Source organism: Xenopus laevis, chromosome 3S, assembly GCF_017654675.1.
Source record: "Xenopus laevis strain J_2021 chromosome 3S, Xenopus_laevis_v10.1, whole genome shotgun sequence".
NCBI classification, from domain to species: Eukaryota; Metazoa; Chordata; class Amphibia; order Anura; family Pipidae; genus Xenopus; species Xenopus laevis.
This window is the reverse complement of record NC_054376.1, coordinates 33,672,084-33,685,777: the sequence shown is the minus strand read 5'-3', so window position 1 is coordinate 33,685,777 and position 13,694 is coordinate 33,672,084. Positions and strand designations below refer to the sequence as shown.

The following is a 13,694-nucleotide window of genomic DNA, read 5'->3' as shown; positions in this document are numbered from 1 at the left end:
AGGCCCTGTTGATTGAAGAATTGCTACAGGTCTCTACACTCAAGAACAGAGTGCAGAGATCCCTGCTCTCCCCATGAATACAATGCTGCATTCTGTATTCACAAAGGGCAGGCAGAAAGATGAAAGGTACGTTTCCCTCTTTCCCCTTCCCATTATTCAGAAGTACAAATTAAGCTGTCAAGGGCTGCTTTGTGCCCACCAGTGCTATGCTCTTCACCTACTGTGGCACCAGATTTTAAATCAGGCACAATATGCTGTGTGCAGCCAGACCATCGATGCATGTGCTTCTTTAAGGGGCATGTTTTTTACATTTCACTTGTATCCAGGGGGCCAAAGTAAATAAGTAAATGATTGTAGGTCTTTCAAAATCCATCCAAATACACTCATTGACACTAAAGGCAAGAAGAAAGTGATTCCTGAGGGGTGTCTTATACAATCTTTAAATGTCTTTTACGTAAAGACGTGTTTTATACAATCATTACGTCTAACTAATAGACCATAATAAACTGAAACAAGAATTACCTGATCCACTTGCTCATGTACATAGCAGATAGAATTGGGACATACCTCTTAAAGTCATTTAGGTTACCACATATGCTACTGTATATTGAGGAACTAATCTTAACTAGCCAGCTGTAATGGCAGTAGTAACTTGATTAGGGACCAAGATGATCCAATTGTTGGTCAAGGTGGAAATATAGCTTTACCAACATACAACCCATGTATAGTAATCGTTTGCTAAACCCCTTTAGAGTAATACCCAGCTGTACTTTACTATACCGTTAAAACCAGGCAGCCAAAAGCAACTTACCTTCTGCTGATCTGGATGTTATAAAGCTTCAAAGGAAGCTTATCCAGCTAATAACTACTGTTTGTTTTAACTAAAGACCAACTGACCAACATAGACTGGGTGGGACTTTGTTTAGGTTCAGGCATATAAAGCATTGGAATACAATCACTTTTGCATGTTAATACTAATAAATAGTTAAAATACTGTAACCTTCTATGGTTCTTCTAGTCCTTTAACAGTGCCCTGTGCCCATGTATCAATGGTGCAGAAGAAACAAATATGTGATTGGTTAAATATAAAGGTTGCAAGGTTGTAGGGGTTAGTCTCTTAAACGTGTTGACAATATCTATATGAGGACTCTTAAGTTCTATGCAGGGACTGGGGTGTCTCTTGTGTTTTCTCCCATTTTTTGCGTCTTCATCTTTACAGATGGAAAAAGCTTTTAATTCAAAGACAGGTGCTAAAAACCCATTAGGTCCCATTCAAGAAACATGAAAGTCTGCGGCGATCCCAAAGGGCCATTAACCAAGCTAAAGAGAACATAAAGAAGGTCAAATGCTTAGAGGAGAGAGGGAGTCGGAAACGAGATTCACAAGAAGATAGGAGATGACATCACAATGCATGGGTGATAAACAGAATTAGAAAAAGGAGAATGTAACAGATAGCAAGCCTGATAAGTGGGAATAGATAAGTTTGCTGATAAATTGAGAGGAAGTATAGAATGAACAAGTCGTATTGATTACATAGAAAAATGGATTAATTGCAGTTTGTGATACTTTTATGGAACCTACTTACAGAGAGATTCCCATCTGCTCTGCAGATCTGACACCACTTGGTGCCCAGATAGCACCAATTCACACTTCACTCTTAATAGGACAACATTTTGTTAACTCTTCAGGTATCATGCAGTGTTTAAGCTGCTTCTGTATACTGAATTCAAAATGCTGGTGAAGAATTAGAGGAAGCAAATCTTACAAACCTCAATTCTCTATAAATACTCTGAACTGTGGTTCTTCAAAGATTAGTAAAAACATGACAGGCCCTAAACGTGTACTTATATGGTTATTGCATATACTGTATGTGTAACAGGCAGAAGGCTATTTATCGAAACTTGTGGATTGATAGCTAGGTCAATATTGGCATAATAATAGCTTTGAAATTAACATAAGGCAAGAACAAAAAAATTAAATAAACAATTCACAACAACAGTCTGATCAAATAACCCATGGAGAATTCAATCACATCCTACAAAAAAATCCAGTTGTGGGACCTGTTATGAAGAATACTCATGACCTAGGGGGTTTTCATATTTTGGATCACCATACTTTGTCTGCTTAAAAATCATTTTTAGTTTTACCTCCAATAAGGATTAATTGTTTAATTAATTCATCTTAGTTTTGATCAAGTTCAAGGTCCAGTTTTTGCTTCAAAGCAGAGAATTCATTATCTAGGACATAGTGGGCAACATTTTTAAGCTGCCGGACTGCTATTGTACATATTTTGGCACCAAAATATCATGTAAAGAGGTTTATGCAGATGCCTTAAAAATCTCTTGAAGGCTGCATCCAGCCCATGGACCTCAAGTTGGGCAGCCATTAATGTATATAGGACAGTAATCCCCAACCAATAGCCTCAAAGCAGGTACTTATTTTCAAATCCCAGGCTTAGATGCAAGTTTTAATTGCATAAAAACTAGCTTGCCAATCCACATAGGGGCTACCAAATAGCCAACCATAGCCTTTTTTTGGCACCCAAGGAACTTTTTTTATGCTTGTTTTGCTCAACTCTTTCTACAGTTGAATTTGGCTAACGGGTAAAAAAGGTTGGGAACCCTTGATCTAGGAGATATAATTTTTAATATAATTATATATGTTTAATATGCAAATTCACATCATTTCAATTTGATAAGGTTTCACAGAAATTATTGCAACATGTAGCAGATTTTTATTAACTAACCAAAAATTCCAGTCTATTTTAGTACCCTCTAGATTTCTGATAATTAAATTGACCTTCCTTCTCTTTGCTAATCAAGTCCGACAAAATAAGGAAATTCCATTCAATAAAATACTCGTTTTTATTCAAATACCCATTCACATTTCACTTGTTGCCAGGAAAGCGACAAGATTTCTTGATCATTTTGTTATATTCTCCATAGGTCATCAGTATCTGTACCCAGCTTTCTGGGTCTCTGTCTGTTTTGCTACAGATATGTCGGTGAGATGCTTGATATTAAAAATAATATTTTCTCACTCCAGGCTAACAGCAACTGGGGTATAATTCAGTTAATCTATATAGAAGCCATAGATTAGGGAAAATGTGTGCTCTTATTTTAGGAAGCTTATTTAAAAAAAAATTAGGTAGGGAAGACATTGTGTCCTTATCGTGGCCTTGTCTGCAATGGTCCAGATGGAAACAGTATGAAGGCCTGTCTTAATTTAATAGAGAAACGATTGGACTTGCAGGGCCAGAATTTGCAGGACTGATAAGGGATTGAATAGCTTTCATCTGAACAGACGCTGAGGCTGCTTCTTGCTGGGAAAGATGCTAGAATGGGCTAACTAAGCTTTTCTGCTTTTCTATCAATTCTCATCTTATGTGAGTTGCACAGAGATCACTCTCTTTTCCTGCAATTTGAAAATACTTGGGGGGGGGGGTGCATGAATTGCTTTCATAATCTAAAAAGCATTAATTCCACATACTTTTGTATTTTAGAGTCCCCACAATAAACACTTGCAGCTACATTGTCAGAGGAACAAAAGATATAACTCACGGCCTTAAAGCAGTGATATGTTTGTTCTATTAGCTGTTTTACATGAAGCTAGACAGGTTTCCTTGTCTCTCCCTGCTGAGGCTTTGAACTTTAGAAGAATAGAGTTTATGGAAATATTTTTCCTTGGTCTAGTGCACAATATTGGGCAATTTCAGAATGTTTAGAGATGAAAGGTCATTTTATTCAGATACAGAGCATTGCTTAGTGCCAAGAGAGGTCACCTTATGAAAGTATGAAGTGAGTTTTGGTTGGTTTCTTGAGTATTAATCTATCATCTTCATACAGTACATGATCTTGAACTGAAATGATATTAGGGGTTGTGTTGGGGTATTAAAGGAGAAGGAAAGGCTTGCACTATTTTGGCAAATCTGTTGGCAATAAACTGTCTTGGAGTTTTCCTTCTCCTTTAAGGATAAAAAATAAGAGCAATCTGAAATAACATTTTTTGCTGTAGAAGAAAGAGTAGAGCTGTATGGGGAATATTCAATAAACTCACAAACAGACAAAGGAATTTAAAGCTGCACAGTCCTAAAATAGAATATTTGGTAAATATATATTTGTCGGATGAGTAATAAAAAACCTTTCTCACCCTGTAACCAAAGTGACCTGGGTGTAAAAACCCCAGGTCCAACACTTGAACGTGGAGTACAATATGAAACCACTACTGGAAAATGGGAATAACACTCACCCGACGTCTCAAGTGGTCCGGGTGCATCGCCCCGAACCCGTAGCAAAGGGTGTGTGTGCTTTCAAGTAGAAAGGAAATCAGCAAGCACTCCGGAAGCCTCTTGTAGTTGGTAAAATTCAACTTTTATTTCAAACACATTAAAACCATAGTATCCTGACGCGTTTCGTATCTGTATAATACGTAATCATAGGCATCATTATGCATTTAACGTGTCAGGATACTACGGTTTTAATGTGTTTGAAATAAAAGTTGAATTTTACCAACTACAAGAGGCTTCCAGAGTGCTTGCCGATTTCCTTTATACTTGAAAACTCACAAACAAACAAAAAATGGTTAACTGGAAATTAAAGTTAAGTTAAAGTTCAAAGCAGCATTTTTTTTAAACATATTTGATAAACTCCCCCTCTGGAACATGCAGATAAAAACCTGAGCACACAGTTTTTGAAAACTGTGCACACACGTAGCAATTGGAATAATATCTTCTGTGAAGGAATTGTGGCTGTGAGATAGCAGGTATAGTAGGGAGAGATGGTGCCTATAGTAACAGTAGGATAATAGTCTCTGGGAAGGAACTGTGGCTGTGGGATAGCAGATATAGTAGGGAGAGATGGTGTCTATAGTAGCAGTGGGATAATAGTCTCTGGGAAGGAACTGTGACTGTGGGATAGCAGGTATAGTAGGGAGAGATGGTGCCTATAGTACCAGTGGTGATAATAGTCTCTGGGAAGGGATTGTGACTGTGGGATAGCAGGTATAGTAGGGAGAGATGGTGCCTATAGTAACAGTTGGATACTAGTCTCTGGGAGGGACTGTGGCTGTGGGATAGCAGATATAGTAGGGAGAGATGGTGCCTAAAGTAGCAGTGGGATAATAGTCTCTGGGAAGGGACTGTGGCTGTGGGATAGCAGGTATAGTAGGGAGAGATGGTACCTATAGTAGCAGTGGGATAATAGTCCCGGGGAAGGGACTGTGGCTGTGAGATAGCAGGTATAGTAGGGAGAGATGGCGTCTATAGTAGCAGTGGAGATAATAGTCTCTGGGAAGAGACTGTGACTGTGGGATGGCAGGTATAGTAGGGAGAGATAGTGCCTATAGTAACAGTGGGGATAATAGTCTCTGGGAAGGGACTGTGACTGTGGGATAGCAGGTATAGTAGGTAGATATGGTGCCTATAGTAACAGTGGGATAATAGTCTCTGGGAAGGGAGTGTGACTGTGGGATGGCAGGTATAGTAGGGAGAGATAGTGCCTATAGTAACAGTGGGGATAATAGTCTCTGGGAAGGGACTATGGCTGTGGGATAACAGGTATAGTAGGGAGAGATGGTGTCTATAGTTACAGTAGGATAATAATCTCTGGGAAGGGAGTGTGACTGTGGGATAGCAGGTATAGTAGGGAGAGTTGGTGCCTATAGTAACAGTGGGATAATAGTCTCTGGGAAGGGACTATGGCTGTGGGATAACAGGTATAGTAGGGAGAGATGGTGCCTATAGTAACAGTGGGATAATAGTCTCTGGGAAGGGAGTGTGACTGTGGGATAGCAGGTATAGTAGGGAGAGATGGTGTCTATAGTAACAGTAGGATAATAATCTCTGGGAAGGGACTGTGACTGTGGGATAGCAGGTATAGTAGGGAGAGATGGTGCCTATTGTAGCAGTGGGATAATAGTCTCTGGGAAGGGAATGTGACTGTGGGATAACAGGTATAGTAGGGAGAGATGGTGCCTATATTAGCAGTTAAAATAATAGTCGGATCACTCATACTCTGTTCCTGAGTGTAACACATTAACAGTGTGCGGCACTCGTTTAACCCCCCCCTCCCCATAAAATCATTAAAGGTAAAAGCATCACCTGTCTATCCTAGTTACTGCCCAATGCAAGAGGTATTGCCAGGAATAGTTCTACATTCTGGAAAGCAAACAAATACTTCATCTGTTCAGATCATATGTTTATCCAACTGATTCGAACTTTCCAACCCTTTTGTGTGCCTTTCAGCAGTACGAGGGATCATGTGAGGCACCATAGTCAAATCAATGCAATTCTTTTTATGGAATGAATATAATGAGGACAATAATTGTATTAACTGGGATGAAAACTGGGAGTAGAAGGGAAAACCTCTTGCGTCAGCAGAACTATGCATTTGCAAAATATGTTTTTCTGCTAAAATTGCTAAGCATATTTATTAGAATTCAAAAGTAAAAAATGCTCATAATGACAATTTTTCATGCATAAAACACAATCATGATTTTTTCCGTAATTTCATTTTGTCATGATTTTCGTGTTTGTTAAAATTCGAATTAAAAAAAACTAAATTTCACAGTATCAAAGATCATGGAAAAAAAATGAGATCTGGAAAAAAAAAAGGCGCACATTTAAAAAAGCTTGAGTAACAACTTGCTTTAATCATGAGATGTTGTATGTTAAATATAATATATATATATATATATATATATATATATGATAAAGGATCAGCACACTCATTTGTAGATCAATCAAATGTGTTTTTATTCAACAATGCTGTGTTGAATAAAAACACATTTGATTGATCTACAAATGAGTGTGCTGATCCTTTATCATATATATAATACAACATTTGAACGTGCACCTCAGCAAACCAAGAGGAAAGAGTGCGGACACCCATGAGACTTGTATATATATATATATATATATATATATATATATATATATATATATATTAGTTATTAAAAACTTTACGAGCTGTAAGCGTATATGGTACCTTTATTCTTAGTACGGGGTATGAAATACTAAAGTGAAATATTTGAAAAAAAAACCTCAGTTGTGATCCCCTAGGCCCATCCATGGCACCCATATCTTTTCAAACTTTTTAGGATGGCCTAGTCTCATATTTGTTAGTTTATATAGTGGTATTGCTCTCTGGATGAGGTCTTCCCACAATGCCTGTGTTGGGCCCTCTGGGGTGTTCCATTTCCATACAATTGTTTTTTTGGGAAACAGCTCTTCAACCTCGTTGAGCAGAAGTATTTTTGGGTCTAATGGGATTGATATATTTAGTCTGCCTCGCATCTGTTGTGTGACTATGGATCAGAATCTGTGCATAAAGGGACATGTCCATGTCATATGGATGAAGGTTGCTGGGCTCCCTTGACACCTGGGACAGTCCTCTCTTATATCCGGGTTTAACTTGTGTAGTGTGTAGGCGACTTGAGGTAAGTATGGTGCAGCAAAAAACACATAAATAACGATTTAAAGCACGACAAGCAAACGTTTTTTCAACTTTTCACATAATAACTAAAAAATTTTCATATTGTCGCAGAAATGCCTGCCTCAAAAACAAACCAAAAAACCTCAAATCAAAGAAAGACCTTTGTAAAAGGGACATCTGCCACTGACTTCTACATGATTTCAACAGGTTTTTGCTGGAGTATTTTCAGGCTCTGAATTGTAGCCGTTTTGTCACTTACTAAATCCTGTACAAGTTGATTTTTTTCCCCATGACTTTTTAGGGGTTTTGGTGACAAAAAGCTCAACCAAAAAAAGTTGTGGCTTAGTATATCAACCCTATCAGCGGCTGCCTTTAATGAAACTCAAGAATTCTGCTCAGCAGGGGCAAAGATAACAAATGTATCAATATATAACATATACAGAATTAGTGACACCCCCCAGAGCTGCTTTAGAAAGTAAAAAAAAAAAACAAAAAAAATCACTTCAATATTAGAAAAACAGTTGCAAATAGAAAGTAATTGGCAAAAGTCTTTATTTCTGGTGAACTATCTGAATACAAATGAACTGAAAAAAGTGTTTGAAAGTGAACAACCCCTTTAAGTTTCTCTTCAGGGCACTTTTATGTTTTATGAGTAAAAAAAAAATCCTTGTCCTTGTTAATGGGAAAATGGGCTTGACAGCAATGCATGAAGTCTCAAGGGAATATCACATGGAAAGTTATGAAGAAACTCACTCGTGATATATTAAAATTATGTAGGACTGAAATTATCCAAGGTGAATGTGACTGTATCCAGACAGCGTGTAGGTGACTCTGAGAAATCAAAGGTCAAGATTCAGCAGCCTTGTCACTTAACAGAATCATATTCTGATTCCTGATGGACATTTTTCCCTGGGATGTAACACTTTTCTGCACAAACTAAGGACACTATGCTGTGGAGATCTCTCCGGCACTAAAGATGTTAAGCTACGGTTGGCACGTACATTGACCATCTGCTATGGTCTACAATGCAATACATATTATGCGTGACAATCCTCTTATTCAGCAAAGTGTCTTATAGTAATTACATAATGAAATTACCTTGCAGAAATACCCTAAATTCTATTTCTTTCTCAAGTAAGGGATTTAAAAACGAACACAAAAACAGTACCAATATTAGTCTTGAAATACCTTATTAAAAAAATTGGATTTGGGAACTTTTTTAAAGTGCTGAACTCGAAAAAACCCTGTAAGAGATTTTTTAATAGGCTAGCACTGAGATCTGGGTTGATGAAAAAGTTTACACAAGGCTCATTCTGTGTGTGTGCTATGGGTTTATTGACCAAAAAATAATCTTAGTTATTGTAAGGACCATCTGGGATTTGAACACTTGGGACTGGGGTTGCTGGACTTTAAGTGCACAGTCGGTGCATTTACCAAGTGAGCCACTGGAGGCTCTTGGAGCTGTTCCTGATCCTGTTATAGTATCTGTATCTTGTTACGTTTCCAGTTTGTCTCCTCCCTGGTCTCCTCCCTTCTTGTTACCCTCATGTGTTTTGTGTTCTATAATCAGTGGCCCTTTATAAACCACGCCCTGAGCCTTGCTCAGGGCTGAGTCATTGATTGTATTCTGTTTGTTCCTGACATGCAAATCTGTTTGAACCTTGAATCTGTTTGTATCTGAATCTGAATCTGTTCCTGGATATTCCAAGTTCCTAGTTCCAAGTCCTGAATCTTGTTCCTGTGTTTTTGTTCCAGCTTTTCATTGCCTGCCTGGTAAAGACTTTATTTTTGACCTGTTCCTGTTTTTCTTCAGTTTCATTAAACCCTGTATATTTCAACATGCTTGATTCAAGTATTTGTGGCTTTTTCCCTGGGCTTCCACCACACGCACTACCGAGTGTGAATTCAACTCCTGTTGCAGCGGTTTCCCGCAGTGAACGTTACAGTTATCAGTGATCATGAAAGCTATGAAAACAAATGCTCATTATGAGTCAATGCTCATCTACATGATAGAAAGATATTGATACTGAACAATAGATGGGTACATATTTTTGGTGCTGTCACTTTGTAATGATGTCCTTCCTCTTGAACCTATGTTGTATGAAGAACAATTTACTTCCAGTTTATACAGCTCCCCACAAGCCATATGAGTAGTGATGGGCGAATTTATTCGCCAGGCGCGAATTTGCGGTGAATTTGCGCGTTTCGCGCCGAGCGAATAAATTTGCGAAACGCCCGCGAAAATTCGCGGTAAAAATTCGCCGGCGTCAAAAAAAATTTTTCTCGAAAAACGGACGCCGGCGTCGAAAAACGGGCGCCGGCGTCAAAAACGGGCACCGGCGTCAAAAAATGAGACGCCGGCGCCGTTTCGAGAATTTTTCGCCATTTCTCGAATTTCGTGCGAAATTTGCAAATTTTTCGGCGAACCGAAACGGCGCAAATTCGCCTATCACTACATATGAGGATCTATCACTCCATTGCATTGGCCTGAACCAAAGAACACTTAGATATTAAACTTTCAAATATAATATTCAGAGCAAGCTCACCAAAATTCGTTGTTGGCTTCTTCCACAGGTATTCTGTGTATAATACCCAATAGTTCAATGCATTCAGTAGTTTGTGGAACAAATCCAGGGCAGCAACTTCTCTGCAAAGTTCTTTATTGGGAAGCTGAGTTACCTTAACTCAGCTTCCCAATAAAGAACTTTGCAGACAAGTTGCTGCCCTGGATTTGTTCCACAAACTACTGAATGCATAGATATTAAACTTTACCTTGGTTCCCCTTGATTGACTGTGAGAAAGATTTCCCATGAGTTGTCTTCTGCTATAGCTTTGTGCGGGATCAACAGGCTCACCCCTGCAAAACAACAAAAAAAAACAAGTCAAGAAGTGGAAGGTCTCGTCAGGTAAAGGCATCGACCACAGAAAGATGTCCTCCTTTCTATGTTGAGGACACTAGACAGGACAAGGTCTGACTTTTTTGTGCATTACCCTAAAACATTGTGGCGTGTATTCTTATTGCAAGAGATACATAGCAGAACATTTCATTTCAGCTCTTCAAATGAAATTGATAATCATCTCCGAAGTAATAAACAAAAGTCAGAGGGCACCATGTAAATAAATGGCAGTAATATCCAAGCTGTCGGAAATTCAATTTTGTTCTGGATGTGGCTCATGTTTATAACAGTAAAACAAAAATCAGATTGATTAGAAATAGGTTGACAAGTCAAAACAAACTCAAGCAATCTCTGCTCCTCATACTGATGGTTCCACACAATGTACTGAAAGGAACAACACCACAAATCATTATCATAAACACAAATGCACACTAGTTTCTTTACGCAGAAAGGTTCATTCAAATGATATGCCTTTTGGGTAATGAATTAAAAAGGGCAATGTATGTGCAGGTCTAATAAGCTACAGCAACTGGTCAGGTGTTTGCCGCCTGTACTAATTAGGATCCATAAAGATATAATGAGGGAAATATTATCACAAATTCTATTTTCCTAAACACTATAAAGTGAAAAAAATAGGTGTTGATAGGTGTTGCCAAAAAGAATGGCTAGAGATTTGAAATGTACGGCTTTGGGATGGTCTTTTAGAAAAGAACCCTACTGGGTGCATATTACTGTATTTTGGCTCAGTATAAGCATCTATTGTGCTTAATGTGTAGGGATTAATAGGCTCATCTGATGGAATATATCCAACACCATGGGGCAGATGTATCAAGGGTCGAATATCGAGGGTTAATTAACCCTCGATATTCGACTGTCGAATTAAAATCCTTCCACTTTCGAATATCGAAGTCAAAGGATTTTGCGCAATTCGTTCGAAGAAATCGAAGAAATAATTGTCGAAGGATTTTAATCCATCGATCGAAGGATTATCCTTCGATCAGAAAATTGTTAGCAAGCCTATGGGGACCTTCCCCATAGGCTAACATTGGCCTTGGTAGGTTTTAGGTGGCAAACTAGGGGGGAGAAGAAATTTTTAAAGAGACAGTACTTAGATTATCAAATAGTCGAATAGTCGAACGATTTTTAGTTCAAATCGAAGTCGAAGTCGAAGGTCAAAGTAGCCAATTCGATGGTCGAAGTAGCCAAAAAAACCATTCGAAATTCGAACTATTTTTCCTCTATTCCTTCACTCAAACTTAGTGAATGGGTCCCCATGTGTTGAAGATAAAAAAAAGGTTTATATAAAGATATACGAAGTAACACATTAAATCTGTTCACATTGCCAAATGAGTTTAGAGACTAAAACTTATATTTGGGGGAAGGACCCATATAATCAGGCATGGGCAATTGTGCATGCCATATGAAGGTTGGGAGGAGATATGCTCATTGTAACATAGGTTTTACACCCATAGAAGACGTACCAGTCATCATACATTTATTTGTATGTGCACACATACATTTTATTTCACAGCATTTAAAATATATATTTCCTATATATTTAAAACATAAGAGCAAAAAACAGTAACTGTAGCATTTGCCAGAAATTGGAAACCATTTGTCTGGTGATAAACACTGTTGACCCTAATTACCTCATTACACCTTAATTACAGGTTGGCATTTGCCAAACTTTAGGCTGTCATGCAACAACATGGGATCCTCTGCTGAGTGATCTAAAAATGGAGTTAATTGATGTCTATAAAGCAGGGAAAAGCCATGAAAAGACTGCAAAACAATTCCAGCTCATAATTTCCACTTTTCATAATGTCATCAAGTGACAGTTAAGGGGAATTGTGGAGTCAAGGCAAGATCTGGGAGGCAAAGGCAAACCATCATAAGCTTGCAGAGGATATAGATAAAGCTGATGCAAGAGGAGGGTTTCTTCACTCCACCACACAGCATTGATCTGCATGGAAGAGTTATCAGGAAGAAGCCTCACCTGCAACCTCATTACAAAAAATAACATCTGAGGTATGCAAAACAGCATCTAGGCAAGCCTTTTGGAAACAAGTACTGCTGACCAATGAAGTACAAGTTGTACTTTTTGGTTTCAATCACAAAAGTTTAGTGGCACAGGAAACAAGAAACATATAGAGGGAACAAAGGATTCCACTAAACTTCAGCAAATTCTGCACGCCAGCATAAAAAACTTGGACAAGAAAGGGCGGCAAAAAGATGGTAAGACTACAGGCATCAGACAAGTACAAGGGCACTAAAGGGAGCAAATGTGCTTATTTTAAAAGCACTTGCACCTATGGATTGATTGCACTCTGCACCTAGCACTGAAACTGAAAATTCATACTTCTAGCAGTAAGTTCAGCACTGCTTTGGCTGCACCTGCTAGCACTATCTAACTTCTGCATCTGAATGACATGCTAGTTAGGTGTAAGAAGGTAACATTTTTTTTTTAATTAATGTAAATAGTTATGGCAATATTCATACTAGACAGTAGAAGGCACCAACCCAAAAGGTTGGCCTGTATGAGAATTCCCCACAGAAGCCTTGCTGAGGTACTCCCTCTTTGTCCAAAAACCATCCACAAGAGTCAGACATTATTGAGCAAGACTAGGTGGGTACCAGATCCTTGCTAGGAATACACAGGTAATGATTGCAAGGAGCTCGCTCTAGGAGTCAGATAAAGCTAGCTAGCAGAACAGTCTGCTTCCTGATGGGGAGTTTAGACTTGGGGTACTGCCCCGGGGTGATTGTGCTCCAGATAAGGAAGATAGTGTGTAGGGACTAGGTTAGTGGCAACTTAGTGGGACCATTGTGAGCGGCAGTCCAGTGGAAGCTTGGGCACTGTATATAGACACCGAAGAAAGGAAGAGTCATTGGGGAGAAGAGGCACCTATCAATGGCTAATGACACTCCGTCTGTGCACTTCTGTATGAAAGGGGTTCTGGAAGCTTCAGAGAGACACACTGTGTGAGTGTGTGTGTGGGGGGAATCATGAGAGAATTTCCAGAGAAGTGTGTATGAATAACTTGTTAACTTATGAATAAGTTCCAGGTCAATTAGAAAAACCTAAAGGCTCAGAGGGTGCCCTGGCTGGGAGTGTGCCAGTACAGTATGTTTATGTACCTCTCCCAACTTGCCCCAGATGCACCAGTAATGCCAAATGCAGGTCTGTGAGCTTGCTTTTTGAGAGCACTTTTGGAGCAGATTTTTTTTCACTTTTACACCTTGTCCTGCTCATAAATTATGTCTTACTAATGTTTTGCTTAAAACAGTTTTATATGCAACAGACCTATTCTATACTGCTAAACTTTCATTACAAGCCTTACTTGAAGGTCCATTGCCATGCACAGAC

At 38.8% G+C, this 13,694-nt stretch overlaps 1 protein-coding gene across 1 annotated transcript in view; it reads right to left on the bottom strand.

Moving 5' to 3' along the window:
• unc5d.S (unc-5 netrin receptor D S homeolog) overlaps positions 1–13,694 on the bottom strand; it is a 301,388-nt gene that overhangs the window by 65,031 nt on the left and 222,663 nt on the right. The window contains exon 11 of the mRNA XM_041587754.1: positions 10,203–10,287. Within this exon, the coding sequence (XP_041443688.1) occupies positions 10,203–10,287 (85 nt within the window). The remainder of the gene's footprint in view (positions 1–10,202; positions 10,288–13,694) is intronic.